At 54.0% G+C, this 27,662-nt stretch overlaps 1 protein-coding gene across 2 annotated transcripts; it reads left to right on the top strand.

Moving 5' to 3' along the window:
* The first annotated feature begins 1,763 nt into the window (after positions 1–1,763).
* Positions 1,764–24,465, top strand: F8 (coagulation factor VIII). 2 transcript variants are annotated; one of them, XM_027900693.1, is made up of 27 exons: positions 1,764–1,859; positions 2,009–2,185; positions 5,755–5,879; positions 6,161–6,283; positions 6,749–6,961; positions 7,905–7,976; positions 8,276–8,377; positions 9,860–10,081; positions 10,353–10,587; positions 10,717–10,891; positions 11,860–11,953; positions 12,150–12,361; positions 12,477–12,627; positions 12,777–12,986; positions 14,122–16,849; positions 17,126–17,291; positions 18,107–18,313; positions 18,664–18,892; positions 18,984–19,166; positions 19,349–19,465; positions 20,662–20,733; positions 21,023–21,108; positions 21,555–21,710; positions 22,475–22,619; positions 23,460–23,608; positions 23,869–24,045; positions 24,237–24,465. In XM_027900693.1, the coding sequence occupies exons 2-27, from the start codon at positions 2,034–2,036 to the stop codon at positions 24,390–24,392; spliced, it is 6,657 nt and encodes a 2,218-aa protein (XP_027756494.1). In that variant the 5' UTR covers positions 1,764–1,859; positions 2,009–2,033; the 3' UTR covers positions 24,393–24,465. The 2 variants fall into 2 exon arrangements, with proteins under 2 accessions (XP_027756494.1, XP_027756495.1); XM_027900694.1 differs by lacking the exons at positions 1,764–1,859; positions 2,009–2,185; positions 5,755–5,879; positions 6,161–6,283 and adding an exon at positions 6,294–6,342.
* Positions 24,466–27,662: the final 3,197 nt, after the last annotated feature.

Genomic DNA, 27,662 nt, shown 5'->3' with positions numbered 1-27,662 from the left:
GGGGGGCAGACACTGTTCTAGGAACCAACAACGCTGTTCTAGGAACTAAGAGCAGCACTCAGCTGCACCAGCAAACGTCCCACCAGCAAACATCCCACTTACAGGCAGGTGTGGACGTGTCGGGAATCGCAGCAATACTGCACGTGTTTCCTGCGCTGTCCTGATTAGGCTGGAGCGGTGTGTGCACACTCAGACCCCAGCGGAGGGGCAGCACGTCCCTGGACACGCAGGCGTGATGTCCTGCACACACGCAGCCCGTGGGGTGGTGGGGGCTGCTGCCCACGGCAGGTTTGAGCCTTGGGACTAAGCTCTCTGAGATGCCAAGGGCCAGGCAGGGTAAACCTGGAGAGGGATGAGCATCTCAGGAAGAGAGAAGCCCAGCAATTCAGCACTTGCCAGTGTCACAGCCATTAATTCCTGATGGTGTCCCTGCCACTGCAGCCTCCATGGGACACTTTTCCACACAATTCTCTAACCTCCAATACTCACTACCCTTCTAGTTCACTGCAGCAGGGCAGGTGATGCCAAGCACCCTGGGGCATCCCCGGGTGTGACACACCACTTGTTTTCTCCCAAAATGCTGGCTGAAAAAAGCAGGGTGGATCGTTGATGACAAAGAAAAGGATCCCCAGGCTGGGCATGGAGCCAACCACTGTGTGCTCGAACTGGAGGAAATGTGTTTCTTGCTGGCTTTTTGCCTCCTCAAGAGAAGGGTGGATGATGGGGGGGAAGCACTTTCTGCCCCGAGTCCTGGTGCTCTCTGCCAGCCCCTGGTTGAGCACAAGGAGCGGGGGCAGCCTCTTGGAAGGTTGGGGTTTAACGTGTTCCCAGGCTACATGGGGCAGTGGGACATCAGGGAACGTGTTCCTGCCTCTGCTGGGATTGCCCCTACCTGAGGGGCTCAGCTTCTGTCTCCTGTCCCATCCCCTACCAGTCCCACCTGCCCTGTGCTAAGGATTCATGTGAGACCCTGAAACTCCCATCTCTGCACCATCTCCACTGCCTCCCTCTGTTTCCCAGTCACCAAGACCTGTCACATGGATGCTTCTGCACACACTGGGACTGTCACCAACGGGGTCACCACCCCTGGTGCGCTCCTGCTCTCCCCCAGCTTGATTTATGGGACATTTCCACGCCTTGCTCTCCCAGTGGATGCTGGGACCCTCCGGGGCGTTCCTCCTCACCTTCCTGCCTGCAGGAGCCAAGGGACAACCACGTGCCAGTGTGTGTGTGCCTGAGCACACGTGTGTGCATCGAAGGGGGAAGGGGATTTCATGGGCTTTTAAAAAGAGATATTGAAAATTTGTGAGTAAAATGAAAGAAATTTGCAAAAAACATTTCAGTGCCTCTTCTCTGAGCTGTACTGCAGGACCCTGGGAGAGGAGGAGAAATGTGAGGTGAAGGTGGTGGGAAGGGGATTCCCAGGGATCATCCCAACCCACGTGGCTTGAAGTGAGGTTGTGTGGCTCAATCATCCCAGCCCGGGGTGCAGGGATCCCGGGGACAGGGATAACCTCACGTACGTACGTGCGTATGTGCATCCCTGGCAACCCGCTCTCCTTCTCAGTGGTGACAGAGAAGGTGAGACCAGGCAGAGACCACACCTAAATTCTGCTTCCTCTGCAACCCTCCCTTTCCTCGTCTTGCTCCCAGACACAGGCCAGGACACGGAGCCAGCTGGGTCCTGCAGCGGAACTTACCGCTGTGCTTGCCCTCCCTTTCCTTTTGTTTTTTCCTCTCCTCCTGTCACAGCCAGAGGAAGAGTGGGAGAGTCCATCACTCACACACACTGCTCTTTGCAGTAACCTGCTCAAGCGGTTCCTTTCCTGACGTCTCCGAGAAACTCTCCAGTGCTCTGAGTGAGTCTATGGGTACTGGCTTTAAAGCATCATCTCCTATGGATTACAACAGCTGGATGAGAAGATAAAGGCTTTCCTTTCCTCTTTCCTTTCCTCTTTCCTTTCTTCTTTCCTTTCTCATTCCTTCCTTTTTGCTTTTCCTCCTGAAGTCAGAGCAGTCCCCAGCCAGGAGGCATGATGCTGGAGGGAGCCCTGTGCAGCCTCCTGCTCCTCTGCCTGGTTCAGGAAGGCACCAGCAAAGTCAGAAGATACTACATCGCTGCAGTGGAAACCGCCTGGGACTACACACACAGCAACCTGCTGTCCGTGCTGCAAGCGCCTGCAGGGTAAAGCTCTTTCTCTTGCAGCTCTAGAACTCTGCTCTGGGTGTTCTCCCACCCTGGCTTGGACTGCACTGCGAGCTTGGGTCCAGGCAGGTACAGGAGGGAAACCTGGCAAGGTGGGTGCACTGAGCTGCTGGTACAGCTGGGAAGGGGTGGTGTGATGGGGAGTCACAACCTGTGCAACCCCTGAGGGGGGGACTGGTGGAACTGAGAAAGAGAGGGAGAGGTAATACCCGCTCTGCGCTGCTGTTCTGCACTGCTTTATGATGATGCCGTTTGCCTGGGACCCTTTAAAGGCTGTGTTAGGAACCAAGAGCTGGTTTTCCAGCCTGTGCTTTCTCTTCTGCTCTGCATCCTGGGGGCTTTGGGGAAATGTGAGGGGAGATGCGGACCTGTGCCTCCCTGCCTGGGGACTGCAGAGGAAGGTTGGCTGTTCACTTCTCAGGGTAGCAAAGGCTTTTGACTGTGACTTCCTGTGGTAAAACCTAGCTTTAATTATTTACATCTCTGTGTACGTTGCATTGCTGGGGCTGACATTTTTCCTGAAGGAGCTGACAATAATTTGTGGTGTTTGGGCAAAGAACGGTGTTTGTGCACGGTGAGAGGAGGGAGGAAGGCGTGGTGGTTTTGCCCACCTACTTTGGAGTGGGAAGGAAAAGTGGCAGTTGCACTGCTCAGGCCTCAGGATGGTGTTGTCTGGAGGCACAGCTGGCTGGGACACACGTGGATGTGAACAGGCTGTTCTGAGCTCAGCATGGGCAGTGGAGCTGGGTGGCTACATCCCCTGTGGATCAAGCTGTGCCCATTCCCTCTGCCCTGCAATATTAGCCCATGACCCCCTCTCGGACCCACACTGGCCACAGCAGTGATCAGCTGCAGTCAGGCACTGGAAACCAGGATCCAGAGATGAGCCAGGTCAACCTGACCAGCTGCTGTAGTCACTGTATCCGAGTTATGTTGGCTTTCCCCCCTTTGGTTACTTCAGTAGGAAAATTGCATCCAACACCCCACATTTTACTAATCCCCCCTACCCTGCTTTCACTGATATTACACTATGATGGTGACTCCACTCACAGTGTTAATTCATCCCTGTGGCTTTCCATTTCAGCACTGGCTTTAGTGATGCACTCGAGCACTGCTTCTGACCTGGGAGTGACTCAGGGACCTGACTCTGCCCAGGGATAAGCAGGGCATTGGCAGCAGTCTGAGGTCACTTGTCCTTCTCTAAAACAGGGAAAGATAACTTTGGCTCAGAGGGACTTCTTGGTGTGCTCCACACCAGGGAGGCAGAGTATTCCTGGGCAGTGTGGGCTTCTGGGGAAGCCATGGTGGGAAACAGGGCTGGATGACAGAGCCTTTTCCCTGGCCCTGTAGGCTCAGCCAAATTCCCCAAAAGGTGGGGAGGGCTCAGAAAACCATCCAGACTGGGGAGCAGGGACATGCAGGACTGAGCCAGGAAAGCATGGCAGGAGCAGAGCTGCCACTGCAGCTGGGTTGTCTCCCAGCTCTGTGTGGGGTATCTTCTGCTCCACCCATTCTCCCTCATGGTACCAGCATCTCATGGAAACCCCTAAACGTGCATCTCCAGGCAGTGATTTCTCTGGCATGCTTGTAGAAAGCTCTGTCAAATTAATGGGCTGTGGCACTGCAACCCAGAGCTGCTTAAACCTTCCCCATGATTTCAGTTTCTCTTCCTCCCAAACACACCCCTATCAGCAGGGTCGCAACCAGAACCAACACGTCCTGCGACAGCCCCAGGGACCTCAGCTCAGACTCGGAGCTGGTGGACACGTAGCAGCCGATTCCTGAGCGCAGGATGTCCCCCAGCTCCAAGAGATGAGCAGATAGTGTGGCTAACAATGCTGATCCAAGGAGCCAGAAACTTATCTCCCCGCCTCAGCTTCAGCTGCCCTTTGGGAAGGAAGTTCACGGGGACCCCAAGTGCAGAGGACTGGCCAGAAGCAGTTGGATCGGATGTCCCTGTGCTGAACTCTGCCTCCTCACCCCCTGCAGGCTCTGCAGTGCCAGCTGGGACCCAGCACTGAGCCTTCTTGTCACCAAGTCTCCTCCCAGCCATGTCCCTGCATGCCAGTAAAATCCCCCTGGCTCCAGAGACCTTCTGCCTTGTTTACTGCAGAATTAGCAGGACCAGGCCCTCATACCTCAGGGAGGCATCTTCAAATCTGGGCTTTCTGCGAGTTAGAGATGAAGGCAAAGCCTCCTGACAATGGATGGCTGAGCGCCAGCAATCCTGCAGCCCAGCTACCTCCCAGCATGGGGACACCCTGCAGAGCAAAGCTGGGTCTGAACCCTGCTGCCATGGAGCCAGGAGTGATGATGGCTCGTAGGCAGAGTCAGCTGAATGCAGTGGCACTGCTCGCTCCTGCCATCCAGAATGCGGGGTTATAGCTGTGGTGGGAAAGCCAGGAGCTGGGTGGGTGTGGAGGTTTTTGTGGGCATCCATCCTGCTCTGCCCATGGGAAGGGGGGACTCTGCTCTCCCCACAGCACCCTCCAGCTGCAGGTGGCTTCTAGCCAGTGGTTGTGGGGGTGAGTGCGTGTGCTGACCTTTCCTAAATTTGAGTCACTCTGTCTCCTTCCTCTTCCGCTTGAGGAAGAGTCGCAGAGGGAAACACCGCTGGAATGAAGGCTTAGTCAGAGCCAGGAGAGCAACCCTCCCTGCTTCTTAAGTGGCAAGAAAATACCACCTGGCTTCTGCTCCAAACAAAACAAGGCTGGAAGCAGTCTCCGTGGTTACTGGAAATGGTCTCAGTCCTGAGGCTGATAAGTCAGCCTCTCAAATCCTTGAAGAAATTCATGGCTTTGCTATCCTGATAAATGTGCTAGATTCCTTCTGGAAAATGAATTTGTTAAGTTGCTTGCAAATAGAAAGTGGCCAGCAGAGACGAGTGGGATGTGAAATACATTTAAAGCTCTTTTATCTTCCTGCTGTGAAGCCTCTTTTTCAGGGGCTGGCTGTAAATCGCAGTTTGGGCAGAAAAGAAAGGAATGTGGGGATGTTGCTCAGACACAGAGCAATCTGCCACAACCTGCCATGCAGCCCAACACAGTCTTTCCTTGGGGGGAGCTGGGGAGGATGTTACAGTTATATATGATGTGATGTGTCAGCCACACCTGAAGGGGATGGGGTGGGAGGTGGCTGCACGGCAGAGGCCACTGTGGCACTGCTGCTGCAGCACTTCCAGTGCTCTGTGTCTCTGCTGGCTGGAAAGCACAAAGCTGGGCGAGGTTTGAGGCAGGAGACTGGCAGCAGTGCTGCTGCTGTGCCCTCTCCCAGCTGCAGCTGGGTACGGCGCTGTGCCTGCTGCCCTGCTGTCTCCTTCCATCGTGACTAACACCGTGACATGAATCACTGCCATGTTGTCATCCCCGAGCCCAGCAAACCCCTTCCAATCACACCTGGGGGTTGCCAGGAAAGCCAGAGGACACAACAGGGTGAGCAATCCCTGGCATGACACAGGCAAGCCGGCGGGAAGGGGAGGAAGAGGATGGCTGTTGCCCATCCCTGCACGGGGCTGTGCAATCAGCCTTGGCTTTTCCTTCCTCCTGCAGCATTTCGGGGAACACGGGCCCAGAGCCCCCCACAGCTGGTGTCCCTCCCAGGTACAGGAAAGCTGTGTTTGTGGAGTACCCCGATGCCTTGTTCATACAGCCCAAGCTCAAGCCAGCGTGGATGGGTAAGAAGCGGCGTGGTGAGCCCTCGCTCTCCCTGACAGCCACCAAACTCCTCCTGGGTTGGGTGCTGGGAGCCCTTCAGCCAGGAATAGGGAAGCACCAGTGTGGCAGAGCTCTTGGGGATGCAGAGAGCCTTGCTGGAGCCGCAGAAGTTGATGCTGCCGTGCTACAAGAGGCACGGCCGCTAACTGTGCAGGTGGAAAGTCAGGACTCTCTGGGGCTCAGGGCAGGGTGTGAGCTGCCTGACCCCAGCTGCCTGACCTTGTTGTCTTCCTTCCTTCAGGTCTGCTGGGCCCCACCATCCGAGCAGAAGTCTATGACACGGTGGTCATCACGTTTAAAAACCTGGCCTCCCGCCCCTACAACCTCCACGCCGTCGGGGTGTCCTACTGGAAGGCGTCGGAGGGTGAGTTGGGCAATGCCCACCTGCTGCAAGCCTTTGTGTAGCTCCTCCTGCTCTGACAGGTGTGTGTCCCTCCCTGACCCTCCTATTCATGTCCTTCTATAAGGACAGATGGTCACAGAGCCTGGGGGAGCAACATGACCGAGCCCAACCCAGAAATGAGTTGAGATGAGCAAACCTGTATTAGTTATAGAGGTAATACATAAGCTAAACCTGGGGCTGGATGTTTAGGGCCAGGAAGACTGCGCTGTCCAGCAGCAGGACAGGTGGTGGATCCACAGCCCAGCAAGTGAATCTCTGGCATAGCTCTGCTCACTGCCCTGGGACAAGCCACTGCCTGTGGGAGACAGTCTGGCTCCAGGGGCTGGGGTGGAGGGGGGCTGAACTCTGAGTTGAAGAGGCATTTCTGTAGCCACAGTGTGTTGGGGATGAACCTTCAGTGACATCTGACCATTTCCTTGGTTTTAGGTGCAGGGTATGAGGATGAGACCAGCCAGACAGAGAAGGAAGGTGACAGGGTGGATCCTGGGAAGGCACACACATACATCTGGGAAATCCAGCAAAACCAGGGTCCGACGGATGATGACTCAGCGTGCCTGACCCACTCCTACTCCTCCAACACCAACAGTGTGAGGGACATCAACTCTGGTTTGATTGGAGCCCTGCTCGTGTGCCGACCTGGTAAGGGCAGCACATGTCATGTGTAAGGATGGGGATAGGTCACATGCAATTGTGAATTGAAAAGCAGAACAGAGATGCCTTCCTGAGGCAGTGGAGTCAGTAAGCTGTGCTCTGCAGAGCACTTTGGGGTTCAGTCCTTTCCTCAAAGAGTCCCTTTCCAGTGCAGAAGCCAAACATGTATTGGATTTCACTGCTGGAGAGAAACTGTTTGCTTCTTTCCTTCACAAGACTTCAGATCACAGACAAGATCTTGAACCTTATCTATCCATCAGGTGAATTGTTATGGAGGCAAAAATTCTTGTTCTTCCTTCAGAGCTTCACCAAGCTGTCATCATTCAGTGTCAGCCAGGTTGCTTTGTCAAAACAGGGTTTTGTTAGAAAAATCAGAGGGAAGTTTGTATCAGCCAGGGTTAAGGATCAGGCAGGAGAGGGCGAGGATACCTGAGACACTGCATGCTCCGCAGTACCCGTGCCTGCTCTGCTTCCTTTCTTCCCTCAGTTAACGTGGAGGTGATGAAAACCTGGCTGTTATTACTTGCTGGGCACAAGAAGTGTGACTGGAGTAAGGTTGGTCATCTCTGGTTGAGACACATCCTGGAGGTAGCTGTCCAGACCCCTCAGTAGTCATTGGAAATGAGTGGGCACGAGTCACCTCCTCCCAGGGCACTGTCTATAGGTTCCACTGACTCACCAGAGCAGTTTCTCCACTGAGTGAAGTCGAAGGGAGGGCAGCACAAACTGACCTTTGGATGCCTTCTGGGGGCAGCTGCCTCTCAACAGTGGGCTTTTGGGGGCAGCAAGGGCTGGAAACAGGGCTGTGACAGTTGTGAGACGTGACAAAAGCAAAAACACAGCCTGGCCTTGATTTACCAGTTCTTGGAGGGCACAAAGGGGAGACAGGCATGGTGCTTGCTGACCTGATCCATCCCGTTGCACCTCGCAGGGACCCTGCTGAGCGATGGGAATGAGGACGTGCGGAATGAGTTTGTGCTGCTCTTCGCGGTGTTTGATGAAGGTAACGGCTGCCTGGCTGTGTCAGACCCTGAACTCAGCCTAGGGTGTTGCTGGATCCACCCCCCAGCCGATGCAGTACTGCCATTCCTTCTCTTCCCTGGGTGCAGGGACCTTGCAGCCCCCCCAGCTCTGCCATCCCACGCCCTCACCTTGTTCCCATCACACAGGCTGAAACTGCAGGGGGGTCATGCCCTGTCAAGTGCAATAATCACCACCACATCTATGCGGAGCCTTTTCTCTTTGAAATTTTCTTTGAAACCCTCTCAAGTGAAAGCTGACTGCATCCTTCTCTTCCCTCAGGGAAAAGCTGGTATTCTGAGCCCCCGGCAGCTCCTCAGCCCCAGCCTCACAACAGGACAGAGCTGCACACCATCAATGGCTACGTCAATGGCTCACTGCCTGGTGAGTCCTGGTGGCCAGGGGACAGGGATGGAGGGCATGGAAGGTGGAGCCAGGTCTGTAACGTCGAGGCAGCTTGTGAAAGGGTGTGAGAAGTTTCCAGGGGATGGATCTGTTAGGCTGTGTTCACCCCAGAGGGACTGTTACATCTCAGCTCCTTGGTCTGCCTTGCCCCTTTACAGTGGAGCAGGACCTGTTTCCAGCTGTCTGTGCTGCCACAGCCCTTTGGAGGTCTCAAGGAGTAATGCTGGTAGCAAAGAGTTTCATCTTTTGTAGCCCTGTGAACAAGGCTGGAGGTAGCACCGAGGGGAAATTCCAGCTCTCACTGAAACACTTCTGGGGGATTTCAGGAATAGAACCACAGAATCATTTAGGTTGGAAAAGTCCAACTATGAACCTAACAATGCCAAGTCTACCACTAAACCATGCCCCCAAATTGCCACATATGCAGGTCTTTTAAATACCTGGGCAGCCTATTCCAGTGCATGACAACCCTTTCAGTGAAGACATTTTTCCTAATGTCTGACATAAACCTCCCCTGGTGCAACTTGAGGATATTTTCTCTTGTTTCTACACCAGTCCTGGTGGATCCGAGGAGCTTAAGAGCTGAGTAGATCTCATTGTCAGCCACTGTGTCTGCCCAGTGGATTTTCCCTGGAGAAGGTATCCACCTCCACACCCAGCACACTCCTCTCTGGATGCAGGATCTGGCCTGAGAGGTGTCTGATGGAGAGCTGGAAATGGAGAGCTGAGGGCCTCAGGATGGAACCTCCACCCAGTTTCCTCTCAGGCCCCTGGGATCTGTTCCAGTCACCTTTGCACTTGGTGCCAAAACCAAGTGCTTAACTCTGTATTTGCCTTTTTTTGTCTTCAGCTTTCAGGAACTTGTTATTCACTTTCCTGCTAGATTACAGAGCCCCTCAGCACACATCAGTTTCTCTCCAGAAAAATATTTTTAAAATGCAGCCAAATTCTTTCCCATTTCCCAAGCACACCGAGCTCTTTGAGTGTCCCCGAGGAAGGAATTTTTTCCAGCTCTCAAATAATCCTGGTGATCTCTCTCTGCCCTTTGTGGTATCTCAGCTACTGCTGGGGATGTGCTGGAGCCTTGTCCCAGATCCAATATTTTAGTGTCAGCTTTGCCAGTGTTGTGATCAGACAAATGATTCTCCTTTCCAGCTCCAAATTTATAGAGTCAAAGAGCACATCTATCTCTTCTGCCACTGCATCCCACTGTGAGCTCCTTTGAGCACATCTCTCAAAGCTCTTGCCAGAGTGCCCCACTCTAGTCCTATCTCAGGAGGGATGATGAGACTTGTGCCTCTGTTTTGCTCAGACAGTCATGTGTGAACAGCCTGAAGCCAGAACCTTGCAGGGCATGGGATTCCACTCAGCTGTGTCAGACTCTGAGTCCATGGCACCAAGAGGGGGTACAAGGGATAAACACAGTGCTGACTCCTGGCTGCTTTCCTTGTCTCCTGCCAGGTCTCACACTGTGCCTCAAGAAGCAGGTCCACTGGCATGTGATCGGGTTGGGCTCTGGGCCAGAAGTCCACTCCATCTTCTTTGAAGGCCACACATTCCTGGTGAGAGGCCACCGTCTCAGCAGCCTAGAAATCTCCCCTGCCACCTATCTCACAGCCCAGACCATGCCAGGAACAGCTGGCTGGTTTCGGATGTTCTGCCAGATACTGTCCCATCAGCAAGGTAACCTTATTCTGCAAGGGCTTAGGGGAAAAGAAGTTCAGGGGCTGGCCCAGGCTCAGGGTTCTGTGTGGTGCTGTAGCCCCAAGGCCCCTCCTGCTCCACAGTGTTACATCCAGCTGCAATCTGGTCCATGACCTGATGGCAGGAGGTGACCCATGTGATGGCCCATTTTATGGGACAGCAGTGGAGAGGATCTCTCCCAAGCAGAGCCTGGGGGATGCACGCTTGTAGCACCAGTGTGACTCTTTCTGCCTGGCCTGTCTGAACCCAGCTGGCATGGAAGCCCTTGTGAAGGTGGAGGAGTGTCCTGAGGAACGCCTGCTGAGGATGGGGATGCAGTCAGACGAGCCAGAGGACATGGATTACCCCGGAGAAGAGGAGGAAACTTTTCATGTGATCCAAGTGCGCTCTTTTGCCAAAGACAGGCCTGTGACCTGGACTTACTACATTGCAGCTGAGGAAATGGACTGGGACTATGCCCCTGTGAAGCCACTGTCTCTGGACAGGTGAGAGTGGGCACGTGTCCCCAGTGTCCCTGGAAAGCTGTGTGGGTCCTTGAGTGATGGAAGGCCTTGCTCTGTTTCTGACAGTGTCCCACACGCGGCCTTTTGCTCTTTCTCTGCCTTTGCCTGCAGAAACATCTCGAGGCTGTACCTGGAGCCTGGCCCTCAGCGCATCGGTTCGAAGTACAAGAAGGTGGTGTTTGTGGAGTACGAGGACTCAACCTTCAAGAAGCGCAAGGTGTCAAACCAACTGGACAAGGGAATTCTGGGGCCTGTCATTAAGGGAGAGGTTGGAGACCAGTTTAAGGTAAGAGAGATACCGCTTTCCACCAACAGGGACTGTAAGGGGAAACTTCAAAGCTTGGTGCTGTTCCTGTAATTGGAACTACTACCTGATGTTTGACTCATGTCTGGCAGAAGTCCTTGGGGTGCCTTCTCATGTTTGGTAATGTCCAAAGCTCACCAGAAAGGCAGATGCTGCTGATAGCTAAAGCTAAATACTCTCAGTAAGATCAGCAGAGATACACAGGATATGGCCCAGTCCCTTTGATTTGACCTCATTGAAGGCATCTTAGGATTTGTGTGAATTAATCCATGACACAGCATCTTCCTCTGAGGCAAGAGTGTCCTCTCATCCTCCACTCTTCTCCATCTGTTTGTTGTTACCTTACAGTACTGGGGGCTGTCACTTGTGTCTCCCCAGGTGCCTCTACTGATCACTTGACTTGTTTGCTGCTAGGAGGAGTCGGATGGTTTCCACGATCTTCACATTTCTGCTCCCTTCCTCGGGTTCCCTGTGCAGCTGTGGGCATGTTGTAAAGCCCTGACAGAGCTATTTAGAGAAATAAATGAAGGGTTTCATGCACTGAAGTGGGGAGTACTTCAAAGCTGTTTACTGATGTGCATATTTAGTGTCCTGGTCCTCCGAGGCCTTTGGGATTGACCTCTTCTGGTCCTACAGTTCTTCTGACTCATACATAAAGTAACACTGAAGACAGAAACTTTCTCTTTAATAAATCTGATTTTTCATACCCTCCCTAAAATGCACACCTCCCATTACAATGGACAGTATAGACTCACCATAGAGAAACAGTAGTTTCTTCTGTTCTGGCTTCATGGTCCCAGAAATATCTGTGTTCCTCCCTGCTGATCCCCTGCAGGCAACCAGTCCCAGGGCATCCCTGCCCAGCATTTCCCTCCCTCACTAAGGGCAGCCTCAAGGGCTCACGACTTTCAGCAAATATTAAACATTTCTGCTGGCTGTGCTCGTTTCAGATCGTGTTCAGGAACCTGGCAAGCCGACCCTACAACATCTACCCTCATGGCCTCAGCAGTGTCAGGCCATACTACGCCACAAAACCCTCTCAAGGTAAGGCATGTGCCTCTCCATCCTCCCCCTGTGCCTCCTTTTGACCAGACTGACTTTCCAAACAGCCAGTGTGCCACCTTGGAGTGGGCATGGGTGGCTCACCATGCATGTCAGGAAGCCTTTCTGAGCTCTTCTAAAAAGGGGGATCACCCCTCTCAGGTGCAACCCAGACTTATCTGCTCTTGTGTGTTGCCAGTCAAGGATGTGAAGGACATTCCTATCCCCCCTGGCCAGTCATTCACCTACAGCTGGAGCCTCACCCCCGAGGATGGGCCGACGCAGGCAGATCCTCGCTGCCTCACCCGTTTCTACTACAGCTCCATCGACCCAGTCCGAGACACGGCCTCGGGCCTGATCGGGCCCCTCCTGATCTGCTTCAAGAAGTCCATGGATCAGAGGGGAAATCAGGTGGGTCCTTCCTTGGTTGCCTCAACTTGCACGCAGGCTAAGACTTGATATCTGCAGTGGGCCCCGGGGATGCACTGATAAGAGCAGGAAAAATGTCTTCCCTCTCCCTTTCCAGATGATGTCAGACAACACGAGGTTGGTGCTGTTCTCAGTCTTTGATGAGAACCACAGCTGGTACCTGGAGGACAACATCAGGAGGTTCTGCTCCGACCCAGCCCATGTGGATACCCAGGACCCGCAGTTTTACGCCTCCAATGTGATGCACAGTGAGTACACGGGCCAGGGGCTCCCTGCAAAGCCCCAACAGACACAGGCTTATCCCTGCCCCACGGAATGAGCAGGGGACACGCAGCAGCTCAGCAGCCATGGGGGGAATGGGGTCCTGATGGAATGTTTCACCTCTGCCTTCTTCCAGCTATTAACGGCTTCGTGTTTGACAACCTCCAACCAAAACTCTGCCTGCATGATGTTGTGTACTGGTATGTCCTGAGCGTTGGGGCACAGACAGATTTCCTCTCCATCTTCTTCTCTGGAAACACGTTCAAGCGCAACATGGTCTTTGAGGATGTGCTTACCCTCTTCCCATTTTCGGGAGAAACAGTCTTCATGAGTTTGGAAAAGCCAGGTTAGTAGCATGGGCTATTCTCTAAACCATAGGCTGTGCTATAAATCACCCCAGCAGAGATGAGTGAGTACCTCCAGCCAGTACTCCAGCACCCAATTGCATTTTGACAGGTCTGAGAGCAAAAGGAACCCTGGAACCTCCTAGAACAGCAAAGTGAGAGGCAATGATCAAATATTTCAAAGTCTAAATTAAATAAATTAAATTACTGTGTTTTACTTCATTAACAGGGTGTGTTAAGGTCACACATGATGCCAAGGCTGGCTGCAGTAACTTGAGCCTGGTGGACATTTGCAGCCTTGTCTCCAAGCTCGGAGGTCAGGAGGAGTGGCAGTGCTGTCCTTGCTGTGGGTTCAGCTGCTGGTTACAGCATTTATCTCCACACCTTTGCAAGGACAGAAATCAGAGTCCTAGGAAAGATTTGCTTCAGAGTCCAGTTATGTTCCCCCTCCACTCAGCATTTTCCCTGAGCATTCGCAAAAGCAGTGCTGTCAACCCTTTCTCCGCTCCCAGAGGAAACACAGGATTTACCATGTGATTGCAAACACTGATATGATGGTCATGAGCACTGCTCCCTGAGCCAAGCTGGCAGGGTTTCCAGACACCCCAGGAAGTGTTCTAAAAGCCAGCCAGCCAAGCGTTGCATCCGTTTGAGCTCTGGTTTTTGCCTGCTGCTCAGAAGCAGAGAAGCAGCTCAGCCAGTGGCAGGTGACAGCCCTCTCCAGTGTCAGAGCCCCAGTTATCACACACCTCACCCACTCTGGGTTCCTGCTCGCTGCAGACAGCAAACACATTGACCAGGGACATGAGCAAGAGGCAGTCTCTCATTTCTCCCTCCTTCAGTGAGAGAGATGTGGCGACTCTGTTTGGGAGAGCGGTGTATTTGACAGCACTGGTGTGTCTTTGGAGGTGGATTATGGTGATGGTGCTTGTCAGGACTGGCTCTGAGCTTGCCAGCAACACTGTGAGTCCAGCTGTAAGATACTCCAGGAACTATGAAAACACGAAACACTACAGTGAACCAGAGGCTGCCTGAAAATACAGGTTGCACTAGCAAGGGAGCAGCACGGGGATGGCACCTCTTCCCATTTCGCACTGTGGTGAGCTGATGGTGTCCTCTTGTCCTCTCTCGAGACAGGTGTGTGGACACTGGGGTGCCTGAACCCCGATTTCAGAGACAGAGGGATGCACGCCAAGTTCACGGTCTCCAAGTGCCAGTATGAGCAATACCCTGAAGAGGAGGATTATGTGTATGCAGATGAGGAGCAGGATGACTTTGAATTCCAGCCCAGGGGCTTCTCTGAAACAAAGAGGCGGCACAGGCCGTGTGTGAACGAGCAACTGAACAACATCACCTCTTCCAGCAATGAGACAGAGAAGACAAGACTGTGCTTGACAGAACCCAGAAATAGGGCCCTCCTGAGCAGTGCCAGGACTCCTGATCCCTCTTCCAATGGCACATCAACATTTTTAGGAACAATGCCAAATCCACCTGATATTTCCATGTCTTCTTCAGAGACAAACTATGAGCCAGTGTCCTATGAATCCTTTCTGGAAGATGAAGAATTGTCCAAAATCAGCCAGGGTGAAGGACTTGGAGCTGTCCCACCTGGAGAACCCTTGGTGAGTGTCAGTGGAAGGGGCCACGGCACTGTGAGCTCAGAAGAAGGTCAGCAATGGCCGCACCAAGCCATGCCAGCTCCAGAAGATGCTCTGGCAGGAACGAAGGTGACAAAAATCTCAGAGGTGCAGGAGCCAGTAAAAAGGACGATGGTCCAGCCTGGTGGTATGACAGAGATCCTGGAAGCAGAGCCTCAAAAGACAACTACTCATGCAACAAGCCTCTGGCAGTCAATTGCTGCAAGCAAATCTCCTCTTCAAGAGAGCAGGAGCTCGTTCCACCAGAATGACCTGGAGCACAATCTGAGACTTCAAGATGTGTCTTCACAGGGCACTGAGGAGAAGTTGCTAAGAGGGGCTGATAAAATATCCTTTAATTCATATGACTCAGAGGAGACAATAAATACAGAGCCAGCTTCAAGTATTGATCATAACTCTTCCTCCACACCGACCAATTCTTCTGCATCTTCAGATGAGACAGAAGATAATAGGACTTTTCATGCTGTAGCTCACAGTCACGCCATAGAAAGCAATTATTCATCAAATGGTCTGGATGCTAGGCTAGAAAAAAGACCTGACAAAGAGATTTCAAAAGGCTTTTATGAATCTTTTGAAGAGAAAAATGTTTCCTTCTCAGGCAAACCTGCACAAGAAGAAATCTTCACAGAGGAGAGTAACTCCTTGCCTGCAGAAAGTGGCACAGAACAAGAAGCCAGTGAACTTGCCAGAGGCACAAACCTTCTAGACACCACTTTTGCACAGACCAACGACCTTGAGCCTTCCAGGTACATAATGACAGAAGAGAGGGATGAAGTAATCTTGGAGGAAGTGTTTCAGGATAACACAGCTGCTCAGGAATTGTCAGAGCTGGACAGTATTGCCTTTTCTGAATCGAATGTTGTGGCCAATGACACAAGGCCCTTCCCAAACGGTTTCCTAAAGAGCCGTGAGCAGATTGTGGGACACAGAGCTCCAGCCACAAGCATGAGAGGCCCTGACTGGAGACCTCGAGCAGCCAGGTCACTGGGGAGCAGAGTCTTGGTGCACGGTCTGCCTGTTCCCAACACCAAGCAGCCCAGCAGCTGGAAACCCCTCCCTGATGTTAAGAGAGCAGAGCAGGATCTGGCCAGCCAGACCCCTGAGACAGCAGTGGATAAGAAGGCCCCAAAGGTGTGTGGACCTCATTCTCCTTTTTGCAGCACTCGCTTCAAAAAGAGGTCCCTGATGTCAAGCCACATCTCGCCTGAGGGGATGGCGACCCAGCAAAGCCTGGAAGAAAAATCCAACGTGGTTGAGAGGAGACTGCCCCTGGGTAGGGATGCTCTGCAGGCTGATGGGATGTCTCCTGAGGGGAGGCCAAGCACAGAGGGGGGTGCACAGAGCAGCAGTGAGGGGGTCCAGCGCAGCAGACACTCCTTGCCCACACGAGGAGCAGTGGGGACCGAGGTGACCGTGGCAGGAAGCAGCCCAGAAATGCAGGTTGCTGCTGAGGCTGCAGACCTGGCTTCCAACTGGGACCCAGTCTCCCTGGGGGCAGCAGCATACACGGGGGGCTTGCAGAGCCCAGCTTTGTCTGAGCTGCAGCCAGGCAGAGCTGCGGTCTGGGGGGCTCCTGAGAGTGAGCAAGCTCAGGGGAGAAGCAGGATGGAGGAGGAGACAAACTCTGTGGAGCAGCTGGGCCAGGCCAGTCATCAGCCTCAGCAGCTCAAGGCCAATGCCACAGAGGACTACGTGCCTGAGAGAATGTCTGGGCAAAGCACAGAAGAAATGCCCACAAAACCAGCCTTCAGAGAGAACTGCTCGCTGTCTCCAAGTAATCCCCCTCACAACGACACTACCGAAAAAGCAGCCCAAAATGTGCAGGACAGTCCTCATCGATGCCAGGTGCTCAGTGAAGAAGGTGTCCTCAGAGCAGCAGGGGAGAGAGGGGCCCAGGGCCTAGGAGAGCCCAGGGAGGATGGGGAAAGCAACAGCAGAGCTGGGGAGAGGAACCACAGCCCAGGATATAGGGAGGAACCAGCTCTGAACAACGGCAGCAGCTCCAGCCCCTCAGGGTCAAAGGCTGCAAAGTTGGACTATGATGAGTACAGTGACACAGAGCAGACCATGGAGGACTTTGACATCTACGAGGAAGACGAGCACGACCCGCGTTCCTTCCAGGGGGAGGTGCGGCAATACTTCATTGCAGCAGTGGAGGTGATGTGGGAATATGGGAGCCAGAGACCCCAGCACTTCCTAAAAGCAGCGTAAGTGTGACTGTCCCTCGTGTTTTCCTCCTGCACTGCATGGCATGGCTCGATGCATGAGCTGGCATGCGCTGGCAGGCAGGATCACAGGTCTGTGTCGGTGCCACCCAGCCAAGCAGCGCAGGGGCAGGATGCTCCCAGCGCCTCCCCTCCACCCTGGGGAGTTTTGGAACTCCAGAGACCTTGACCTCCCTTGCAGATGGCTCTGAAGCACCCCTGCCCTGCCGTCATTATGGGACAGTATCACCTGACTTACTTACCTGCCTCCCCCCACAGGGACCCCCGGAGCAGAAGGAGGAAGGATTCCTGGAGGTACCGCAAGGTGGTTTTCCGGGAGTACCTGGATGATTCTTTCACGCGGCCGGCACAGCGGGGAGAGCTGGATGAACACCTGGGCATCCTCGGGCCGTACATCAGGGCAGAAGTTGAAGATGTCATCATGGTGAATTGAAAGTTCCTGTTTCCTACAAAACCATAAATCCCCACAGCTGTCTGTGCTCAGCCAGAGGGGGTGCTGAGGTGGGCCTGCAGGCTCTGCAGTGCCCATGGGTTAATCTTCAGGGCCCAGGGGGTGGAGCTGTTGGCATGTGGATGGCACCAGGCTGGGAGGCAGAGCCACCATTGAGAGGGACCTCAGTGGCTGGAGGGCCAGCAGGAACCTCAGAGTTCAGGTGCAAAGCCCTGGACCTGGCATAGACCCAGTCTCTGCAACAGCACAGCCTGAGCAGCTCCTGGGCTCCATGGGGAGCCTTCTGGGGGAAGGAGCTGTAGAAAGCAGGGCTCAGTACAGCTTCTTTAGATGCTCCATGTGAGGGAAAACTTGGGCTTTCTGCACCACCAAAGATCCTTCAACACCCACTTAAGAAAGAGGTGGAAGGCTCTTCACTGGGCTCAGGACTTGTGTGCCTGGAGGAGTTGCCCATTTCTCAGGAAAATCTTCATCAGAGTGGATTCAGCACCTCTGTGCTCCAGAGACAGTGGTGCAGCTGATCTCGCTCCCACTGAGCAGGGAGAGGGCTTCATCCTGCTGACATGATCAGGATGTGCTTTCCAGTGGGGATCACACTGCACAGCCAAGGCTCGTAGTTCAGCAGGAGCTGGCCACTGTGTGGGGACCAGATGGGGATCTGGGCACCAGGGACTTGGCTGCCTCCTTCCCATCTGCTGGCTGGGCCCACCCCCAGGGTCCAGGGCACCCTCGGGGCTGCACCCAACCCCCTCCCACACTGTTTTTGCTTTGCCTTCCCCCCGGTGCAGGTCACGTTCAAGAACCTGGCCTCGCGGCCCTTCTCCTTCCACTCCACACTGACAGCCTACGAGGACACGCAGGGCACAGCGCAGCAGGGCGGGGTGGTGCAGCCCATGGAGGTCCGCAAGTACTCCTGGAAAGTCCTGCCCCAGATGGCACCCACCATGCAGGAGTTCGACTGCAAGGCCTGGGCTTACTTCTCCAACGTGGACCTGGTAGGTGGGAGCCTGCTCCACAGGGTATCCCAGGGAGGAGAGATGGGCAACACTCCTGGGTCCTGGCTGGGAGGTTGAGACGTTCTGCAGCTCCTTAACCCTCTTCCAAACCTGCCTGGGTTTGGTCCCTGGTCCAATGTTAGCATAGTAGGGACCACAGGACAGTTAGACAGACAGACACCACATCTCTTTAAAAGCACATTCAAACGCTTGCTTCTCAGCCTTTCCTAGTTCAGGGCAGAGTGGGGATGCCCCAGGGAACCCAGCACGTCCTTCCCACCCTGCTTGTGCCTCAGAGTGGGAGCCAGGCCAGTCTCTGCGACAAGCTCCTATTTCCCTCTCCCTGGCAGGAGAAGGACCTGCACTCAGGCCTCATCGGGCCCCTGATCATCTGCCGTCGGGGGGTGCTGAGCTTCATTTTCAAGAGGCAGCTGGCTGTGCAGGAGTTCTCCCTGCTCTTCACCATCTTCGATGAGACCAAAAGCTGGTACTTCCCGGAGAACGTGGAGAGGAACTGCCTCCCTCCCTGCCATACCCAGCTGGACAGCCCTGACTTTAAGAGAAACCACTCCTTCCATGGTGAGGACCCTTTTCCTTTCCATCCCATAATCTATACTGGGATGGAAAAGCCCCAGAGCTTTGAACCGCTCCTGACCACTGCCTTTCCCAGCCATCAATGGCTACGTGAGTGACACACTGCCCGGGCTGGTGATGGCTCAGCAGCAGCGGGTCCGGTGGCACCTCCTGAACATGGGTAGCACTGAGGACATCCACTCTGTCCACTTCCACGGGCAGCTGTTCAGCGTCAGGACCAGCCAGGAGTATCGCATGGGAGTCTACAACCTTTATCCTGGTGAGAAAGGCACTGTGCACCCCTCTCCATGCCCTAAGGAAGTGCCAAGCCTGCAGGGGGGGATGCCAAGGAGGGGGACTGGTTCTGGAAGAGCCTGGCTTTGTGTTTGCACAGCACTTGGCACTGTGGCACCCCATTACAGCCAGTAAGTCCCCTCTGCTCTGTTCTCCATTCCTGGCCAGGTGTCTTCGGGACAGTGGAGATGTGGCCCTCACATGCTGGGATCTGGAGAGTAGAGTGCAAAGTGGGAGAGCACCAGCAGGCTGGGATGAGCGCCCTCTTCCTCGTGTATGACTCGAGTGAGTGACCCCCCTTGAGCCCTGATTCCCTGCTGCCACAGCCAGCATGTATTTGAGCTCCCTCCCCCAGACCTCTCAGCCTTTCTCCTGGGGTGACCCAAGTGGGATCTTCTGGCTTTTCACTCTGAAAGGAAGTCATGACCTCAGTCCTTGCCACCCTGCACAGCCCAGCACAGAGCACGGAGTCAGGGACGCAGCTGAGGTGAAGGCTGGCAGACCAGCCTGCAAATATTTACTCCCAAAGCTCTAGTTTTCCAAAACTGAGAATCCCTGTAAAATGCACTTATCCAAGCTAGTGCATGCCCACACTGTCAGTCAGGTGCAGTGCCCAGCTGCCTAAACCATGTGCCAGGAGGTAAACTGAGGCACAGAGTGATGACAAGAGACAGTGCCTGACTGCAGCTTGGTCTGATAGAAACAGCCCAAAGAGCAACTGCAAAATCCACAGCAAACCTCTGATTCCACCCCAGAACAACAACATGTTTCTAACTCACTGTAAGGAAGCACTGGGGGAAGTGGTGTGTGAGAGTAGTATTTTATCACATATTGACAGTCTCTCTCCTGTTTCTGAAAGACCATTAAATGTCAGCCAGAAAATGTTGCCATAAGTTAAAAATCTGCTTAAGGTTTCAAATTCGCGTTTTCCCCGGGAGCATTTGACACAAAGTGGAGATGCCAGGATGTGACAAGTGGCTAATAATAATGATTATTATAAGAGACAAACATCCCTGTGCTCAGCAGACCAGAAGAGACACAGAGAGAGAGGGGTGTCAGGTAGACTTTCCTTTAGCAATGCGATATTTGTTTTTAAAGACACTGCCTAGCAACAAAAAGGCCCAGGAGCAAGACTTGGGTATAAAGAAGAGACACTTGTCTGCACTGCTGGGACGTTAGAACATGGGAATGAGAGGTCATGGACTCAGGGGTGGGAGTTTGGCAAGATGCTGCTGTGACTGGTGCTGGGAGCTCTCTGCTGCTGACACGGGGGTCGGGAGCAAGAACTTCCAGCACCCCTTAAATTCGGGGATGCATGTGGAGGCATCTGAAATGTTGTGAGACAAACAAACCTGCGAGCTCCTGGAGGCTTGAAAACCTCCCTGAGCCTGGAGGCTGCTACCCAGCCTAGGCTTTTCCTTCAAAAGCCTTGGTATCTAATCAACTCTCCCTTGTTTTTCGCCCTCCCCTGTTCACTGCAGACTGCAGGGACGCCCTCGGTCTGGCTTCAGGCCGCATTGCAGACTCTCAGATCACAGCGTCGGGGCAGTACGGTGAGTAACCTGCCAGGGAGGCAGGTGAGCTCAGGGCAGCTTCAGCCAACACAGCTCATGTGCTTGCCTGCCCCAAGTTCTGCTATGCTGGGTCTCCCATAGCATCCTTGCTCCATCCATGCCCATGTCAGCTCAGGGCATGGAGGTGCCTCCCCCCATGCCTGGCCCATCGTGTTGGCGCTCTGCTGTCTGTGTGTGGCTACTGAACCCTGAGGTGATCCTCAGACCCAGTCCTGTGGGTGGACTTGTCAGCTGCAAGTGCCCTCGTGTCTGTGCTCTCTGCTTGCAGGGCAGTGGGCTCCTTACCTGGCCAGGCTGGGTAACTCTGGCTCCATCAACGCCTGGAGCACCGACCGCAGCAACGCCTCGATCCAGGTGAGAGGGGCCCTGTGTCTGGAGGCACCACCGGGGGCTTTACAAGGGCATGCTCGTGGATGATGTGCAAGACTCCTATGGATGACCAGTGTTTCCCCAACTACATCCTATTGTTTCCAGCCCTGAGACCCTAATGGCAGTTAGTCTGGTCGTGGTTGCTGATGGCCTACATCCATCCTCAGATCACTTGGTGGCCCAGCTGCTGCACTGGGTTGTGCAAAAATCCCCCAAGGACCAAGGGAGAACAGCTCACCTGTCTAAACATCTCCCCCCTGCCCTCTCCCAGCTGTTGTCTGACTTGTGCCCTTGTGAATGACTGTTTTAATTGGTTTCATAACTAGTGCTGGGTTATGTCAGGAGGAAGCAACAGCACAGGTTTATGGTGCATTGCCTGAACATGGCTTGGGTTTGCCATCAGAAGTGAATCCCTGACTTCTCATTCCCAGGTGGACCTTTTGCGTGTCATGATTATTCACGGCATAAAAACCCAGGGGGCCCGACAAAAGTTCTCCAGCTTCTACGTCTCCCAGTTTGTTGTCTACTACAGCCTTGATGGGCTGAGGTGGAAGACGTACAAGGGAAATGCCACCAGCACCCGAATGGTAAGTGAACAGGTCTTGAGGGGTGATGAGGACTAGGGAGCTCTGTACACAAGGCAGAGCTGTCCTGAGCTCCTGAGGTTAGGGTAGGAAGAGAGAACAGTCAGTGCCTGCTGACTGGATTGCAGATCAGAGATCTGGAAGGGACTTGCTGTCTCATTTTAAATTGTCTGAGCTACCTCTTTCCGTGATCCCAGGTAACTGTGAGACCCACTGCTTAATGTTATATTGCATATTACTTACAGCTAGGCATAAGATTCTGCCTGAATACCTTTTTTGACCTTAAAGGCAAATTTGACTTTCTAAAAGCATTGTGTAGATAATTTGGAGGATCTGTAGACAGTAGAAAAAAAACCACAATCAAAATATGCATAAGCTGATTGTTCCACTGGGAGAACAAGAATAGCCAGAAAAGCCTCCACTGTGTACGGGAGCTGTGGCTAAAACTTTTCCCAGATTCAGACATTCCAGGACTGGCTTTTTTTTTCCTTCTTTTTCTCCCCTTTGTTGGTCGAAAATACAAAACCCAGTTCCTTTGTACAGACCCTTAGTTTACCCTCCTCCTCTTCTTTGTCAATGGTTCACCCTGATTTGGCCCACTCACACTTCTCTGGCCTGAATCACAGCTCAGGTCATTTCCCTGAGCTGCAAGGGTGGTGATAAGACACAGGAGTGCCAGACAGGATTGTTCTTCTCCCCAGAAACCCCTGTCCTGCCCAGCTCTCTTTCCACTGGTGCAACAATCCTTCTCATCCCTTTCCCTGCAGATGTTCCTTGGAAATGTGGATGGAACGGGAGTGAAGGAAAACCGCTTCAACCCCCCGATCGTGGCCCGGTACATCCGCATCAACCCCACCCACTCCAACATCCGCGCCACGCTGCGCATGGAGCTCATCGGCTGCGACCTCAACAGTGGGTCCCTCCCCCAGACACCAAGCACCAAAGCTGGGGGATGATCTCACGGGGTGCTGGGCCCCAGCTCCGTGTGCTCCAGGGCTCCCAGGCAGTTGTGGAGGGGGAAGGAGGAGATTGGAGATCGCGTTGAGTTGTTGGGGGAACAAAGCTGGAAAAGCTCGTTGTGGTCTTAGAGGCAGCAATTTCAGAGGGAGAGCCTGGGGCCAGCTCTCACCATCACTTTTTCCTGGAGCACCAGAAGCTTCCAGCAGCAGCTAAGCTGATAGCTGGGGAGCTGCTGCCTCAGCCTGGGGGAGCAGGGAACAAGCAGGGACAGATGCTATTGGCTTTTCCTCTGCTTTTGCCACTCCAAGGCGAGATTGCTCTGGTCAACAGTGGTGCTCTGGGATCCTTTCTTTGGCTTTGCTCACAGCAGGACTCTGCAGCAGCTAAAAGCAGCAGTGGCTGTGCTGTCACCCCATGCCCCAAAACCTACCAGCCTGCTCTGAAGCCCCTGTGTACAGGCACACCTGATCACACCTGTGCAGAGTGTCGCCCTTCCAGGTATTCTTGTTCTTTCCCTGGAAACAGGTTCTCCTGGTGCCTCCTCATGCAACAAACTCTTCACATTCCTCCTAGATAAAATCTCCAGGGGGAAAAGAAGGTGGTACTAGTGGCCAGAGCCATGCTGCACACAGGGGCCCTGAGCAGTGCAGGGACCATGACACTGCAGCGAGGCACAGGAGAACCTGGAACCAGGGAAGGTTGCATGGAAGGCAGCTGGAGCAGTGAGCAGGCAGAAGGCATCCCTATGATGGGTCTGTTATACCTCTGACCAGCATTGCTGCTCTCTTCCAGGCTGCTCCATGCCCCTAGGAATGGAGAGCAGAGGGATCCCTGACCAACACATCTCTGCATCCTCCTTCAGCTCCAACGTCTTCTCCAGCTGGTCACCCTCCCTGGCCCGCCTGAACCTGCAGGGGAGGATCAATGCCTGGAGGCCAAAGGTAGCCCGTGCAAGGAGACACCAGGCAGGCAGCTGGGATCCCAGCAGGCAGGATGGGTGCTTGCAGCCTCTCCTAGTCAGGGCTGAGTGGGAAGTGTGTGCAAGCTGCCCACTCACAAGCAGGAGAGCTGCCACGCTGATTTAGCACCAACCAGATGCCTGGTAGGGCAGGTGAAGCTCAGGGCCAGCTCAGCTTCAGCTGCAATGAGTGTGTCTTTCTCATTGCTGCTGAAGGGTTGAAGGCAGTGTGTCCTTCCCCAGAGCAACAGCCCCAGGGAGTGGCTGCAGGTGGACTTCCAAGTAACCAAGAAGGTGACTGCAATCATAACCCAAGGTGCCAAAGCTGTCTTCACCCACATGTTTGTGAAGGAGTTTGCTGTCTCCATCAGCCAGAATGGCAAGCACTGGAGCCCAGTCCTGCGAGATGGCAAGGAGAAGGTAGGCAGAGCTGCTCCTTTGCCATTTCTGGGGCAGCAAGCACAGACCTTGGCAGCAAACATGACCTTTTCTCAAGAACACTGAGCCAGGCTGTGCTTTTTCCTCCCTTAAAGCATTCCAAGGGGTGTTTGATCATGTCCTCGCTATTCCAGCAGAGGAAAGCACATCCCTGGTTTCTCTCTCCTCTCCAGGTTTTCAAGGCAAACCAAGACTATGTAAGCACAGTGACGAACACCCTGGAGCCGCCCCTCTTTGCCCGCTATGTGAGGATACACCCGCGGCAGTGGCACAACCACATTGCCCTGCGAATAGAGTTCCTCGGCTGTGACACTCAGCAGGAGTACTGACGGCTGCGGGGCCAGGCGTGGGCAGTGCCCGCCCGGGGACCCCCATCCCAACAGACACTGAGCCCTGCAGGGTCCTGGCTGCCCCTGCTGCTGGGGAAGGGAAGCGCCGCAGAGCTTCGCAGTGGCTGGCTCCTTATCTGCCTTTTCCTGTCTCTCGTCTGCCAGATGCCATGTACTCAGATGTAATGCTAAAGAATTAAACAGTAATTTTCCAGTATCTCCCTGCACTCACTCCTCTGCTCCAGCCTTGGAGTCTCTGGGGGCTGTGTCAAGACTACCAGCAGCTAGTAATTAATTAGCCCCAGAGCTTCTCAGCTTCGTTTTGCACAAGTTCCCCCTGCCCCGGCACAGTCCTGGAGGAGGAGGAAGCAGCAGAGATAAGGGCTGGGGAAGGATGGGGGAGGACGCTCTGCTCCAGGCGCCAGCATCCATTTCACAATCGGTGGGGATCAGTGGCTTGAGGGAGGCAGAGCTTGCTCAACCTGACTCAGCACCGGGCTTTGGCCCTCCACTTCCCTTTGTGTCCTTTCCATAATGCCCCTTGTCGCTCTGGCTGGCTGCCATTGCCCTGCTTTCTGTTGCTGCCTTGAGCAAGCCCTCCTTGTTCTCCACAGGAGGAGTTCTGTGGGTGCCTGTATCTCCCAGGGACCCGGGTGGGACGTTGACTGGTGGATGAGCTGCCACCTTGACATAATCCCCAGCATGGTGTGCCACGGGCCAGAGCCATCTTCCCACTGCTGATGGCTTTCCCCCTCCCTGGCATCTGCCCTACACAGTGGCAGAGGTTTTCCCCCCCAGGAATGACAGTGAGAAGGGGGACACTGGCTCCTGCCTCGTGTCTCTTGTGGGGTCAGGACCTTCCAGAAAAATGGCCACCCCACAGAGGCACAGAGCACCTGGTGGGCTGTGGAGAAGGAGTGGGGTGGTGCCTGTTGGGCAGCACATTTCTCCTCCACAGCAGTAGCAGTGCTGCCATCACTGCCGGCTCATCAGCGCCTGCACCAACCCACCCCCAGCGCTGTGAGTCCTCCCTCTGTGACCAAGAGCTGAGTGGCCCTGCAAAACCTCTGGCAGCTGGTGTGAGTGGGAAAGAGGGTTATGAGTGGGCTCTGGAGAATGGCAGGGGTCAGCTGGGTGCTGGCTGCCATCACGGTGGGATGGGCAGGATAGGTACTCCAGCCTAGCAGCAGCCGGTGACTGCCTTGGGAATTTCCAGGGCACCCCATTAGAATCAGATAATCTCTGCTCACATCTGGATGAGATGTGTGGCCTGCAGCACTCCCAGAAGAGCTCTGCCAGCAGCACAGGGATGGTCGTGGTGGGGACACCAGGGCTGTGCCACGAAGCAGGGTGGCTGTGTGAGGAATGGCTGTTCTGGCCCACCTGGCTCCTGCCTGCCAGCAGCTGCACCAGGCTGGCTGTGGGGAACACAGATGCTCCCATCCATGGCCCATGCCTGGAAGAAGCACTGCAGACCATCCCAGTGGTGTGATCTGTCGGGGAACCCACACCCAGTGGAGATCAGAAGCTCCTGTCTCAAATAAAGCAACCTGAAAAAGCCTCATGTATCTCCTAGGTTCCACATTGCTGTACATGGAGCCTTTGCTGTGGCCCTGGCAGTGATTACATTACAAGCCAAGCAGCAGATGCAATCACCCTTTGGCTTAATTGCATTCTGACAATAACCAGGCACAGAGGTGAGAAGAGGCTGCCTGGCAAGCTCTGGCCTGAAGATTGGAGCCATAAGCTTCTCATAGGGGAACACGCCTGCCTGAGGCAGAGTAGTCTTCAGCATGGGAGGACAAAACCTGCCACCTCAGGCCCTTCTCAGGACCACCTTCTTCAGCTCCAAGGCATCTCCATCCCTCCTGAGTGCAGTGGCCAAGGACAGCTGGCTGCTGTTACTGGGCCACCACCCCAGGCACATGGAAGACCCTGATGGCAGAGAGAATGGAACAGAGACATCATCTCAGACCCAAACAGCAGCTGGACTGTAGACAGAGACCCACATACACTTGCTAAAGATCTGGCCCACTTTCCCATCTTCCAAGGCTGCCCATGGCCAGGCTGGGCCGGACAAGCTGAAGCATAAATACCCCTCAGTGTTTACACCAGCGGATGCTCAGGCTCATCCTGCCACCAGAAACAGGCTGCCCTGTTGTGGCACATTTGTCCAGTGACACAGGGTGAGATCAGAGGGAAAGCTGTGTGCACCAGAGCCCTCCTCTGTATAATTCTCAAAGAGGAAACACGGCTGAAATCTCTGCAGGTGACAGAGCAGCCTTCACCAACCAGCCCTGGGCTGTTCCAAATGTTCTCCAGCCAGCCAGGAAGCAGCAAGAGGCCGTGCTGAGCAAGAGCGCTGGGAGGGGACTGTGGGCAGGCAGGCAGATATGTCAGAGCCTGCCAAATTCTGGCATCTATTGCTGTAAGGATGTCTTGACATTTATCTCGTGGGGAAGGGAGACCAGACGCTGTTTCCTCACAGCACACGATGCAAATCTGAAATGCATCACATCCTCCCCCAGCCACAGATGTGTCTGCACAGGGGAAGGGGTGGACCAGCACAAAGCCCTCTGCCACTGGGCCAGGAGATGCCCTGCCTAATCAGCACCCCATAGAGAGCCCTGCTGCAGTGGGGGCTGCCTGGTCAAATCCTCCCAGACCCTGGGGATTTTATTTACTTTCAGGGCTCAGCTGCTACATCTGCCTGGGCTGGGTGATCTGGTGATGACACAGCTTTCTGGTGTCTCCAGGAAGACAAAACACTTCCTGGCCATCTCTTTCTATTATAGCCCAAGCAGAGACTATTTTGCCATCCAAAGTGTGCGAGGTGCTTCAACGATGAGCCCCAGACAGATAAGCCATGGAAGTTTTTGCATCTGCCTCCTCTCACGCTGGATAGAGAGCTCTTGGTGTGCAGCCCCCACCTGAGCCAGATGTGTGGGGGGATGTGTGTAGGTGTTGCAGCTGTGCAGGTGGGCACCATTCTCAGAGGAAGTTGCCAGCACGTAAGAGAAACAGGTAGTAGCGTTTTGAAGGGAGCACCTGACTCTGGCTGGTGGGGAGCAAAGCGAATTTGGGCAAGCACATATGTTACATATGTGTATATGTATTCATATATATGTCCATATGTATTGCCCATATGTAACCAAGAGAGAATGAAGACTTTTAGACTTCCTTTTTCTGTCTGTCAGATGTCTCTTGTCACATTTTTCCCTCCTACTGTGTATTCCATGATTAACTGCAGGGCTTCTCTCTGCTGTCTGT

Source organism: Empidonax traillii, unplaced genomic scaffold (genome assembly GCF_003031625.1).
Source record: "Empidonax traillii isolate 1590-97213 ecotype Southwest subspecies unplaced genomic scaffold, ASM303162v1 scaffold746:size489142, whole genome shotgun sequence".
In the NCBI taxonomy this organism is placed as follows: Eukaryota; Metazoa; Chordata; class Aves; order Passeriformes; family Tyrannidae; genus Empidonax; species Empidonax traillii.
The sequence above is the reverse complement of the archived record's forward strand: the minus strand, read 5'-3'. Positions and strand labels throughout refer to the sequence as shown.

Coding starts and splice junctions, on each gene's coding strand:
- F8 (XM_027900693.1), top strand. CDS start 2,034: ATGATGCTGGAGGGAGCCCTGTGCAGCCTCCTGCTCCTCTGCCTGGTT. Junction 11,954..12,149: donor CGCCACAAAACCCTCTCAAG/GTAAGGCATGTG, acceptor GTGTGTTGCCAG/TCAAGGATGTGAAGGACATT. Junction 20,734..21,022: donor CACAGCGTCGGGGCAGTACG/GTGAGTAACCTG, acceptor CTCTGCTTGCAG/GGCAGTGGGCTCCTTACCTG.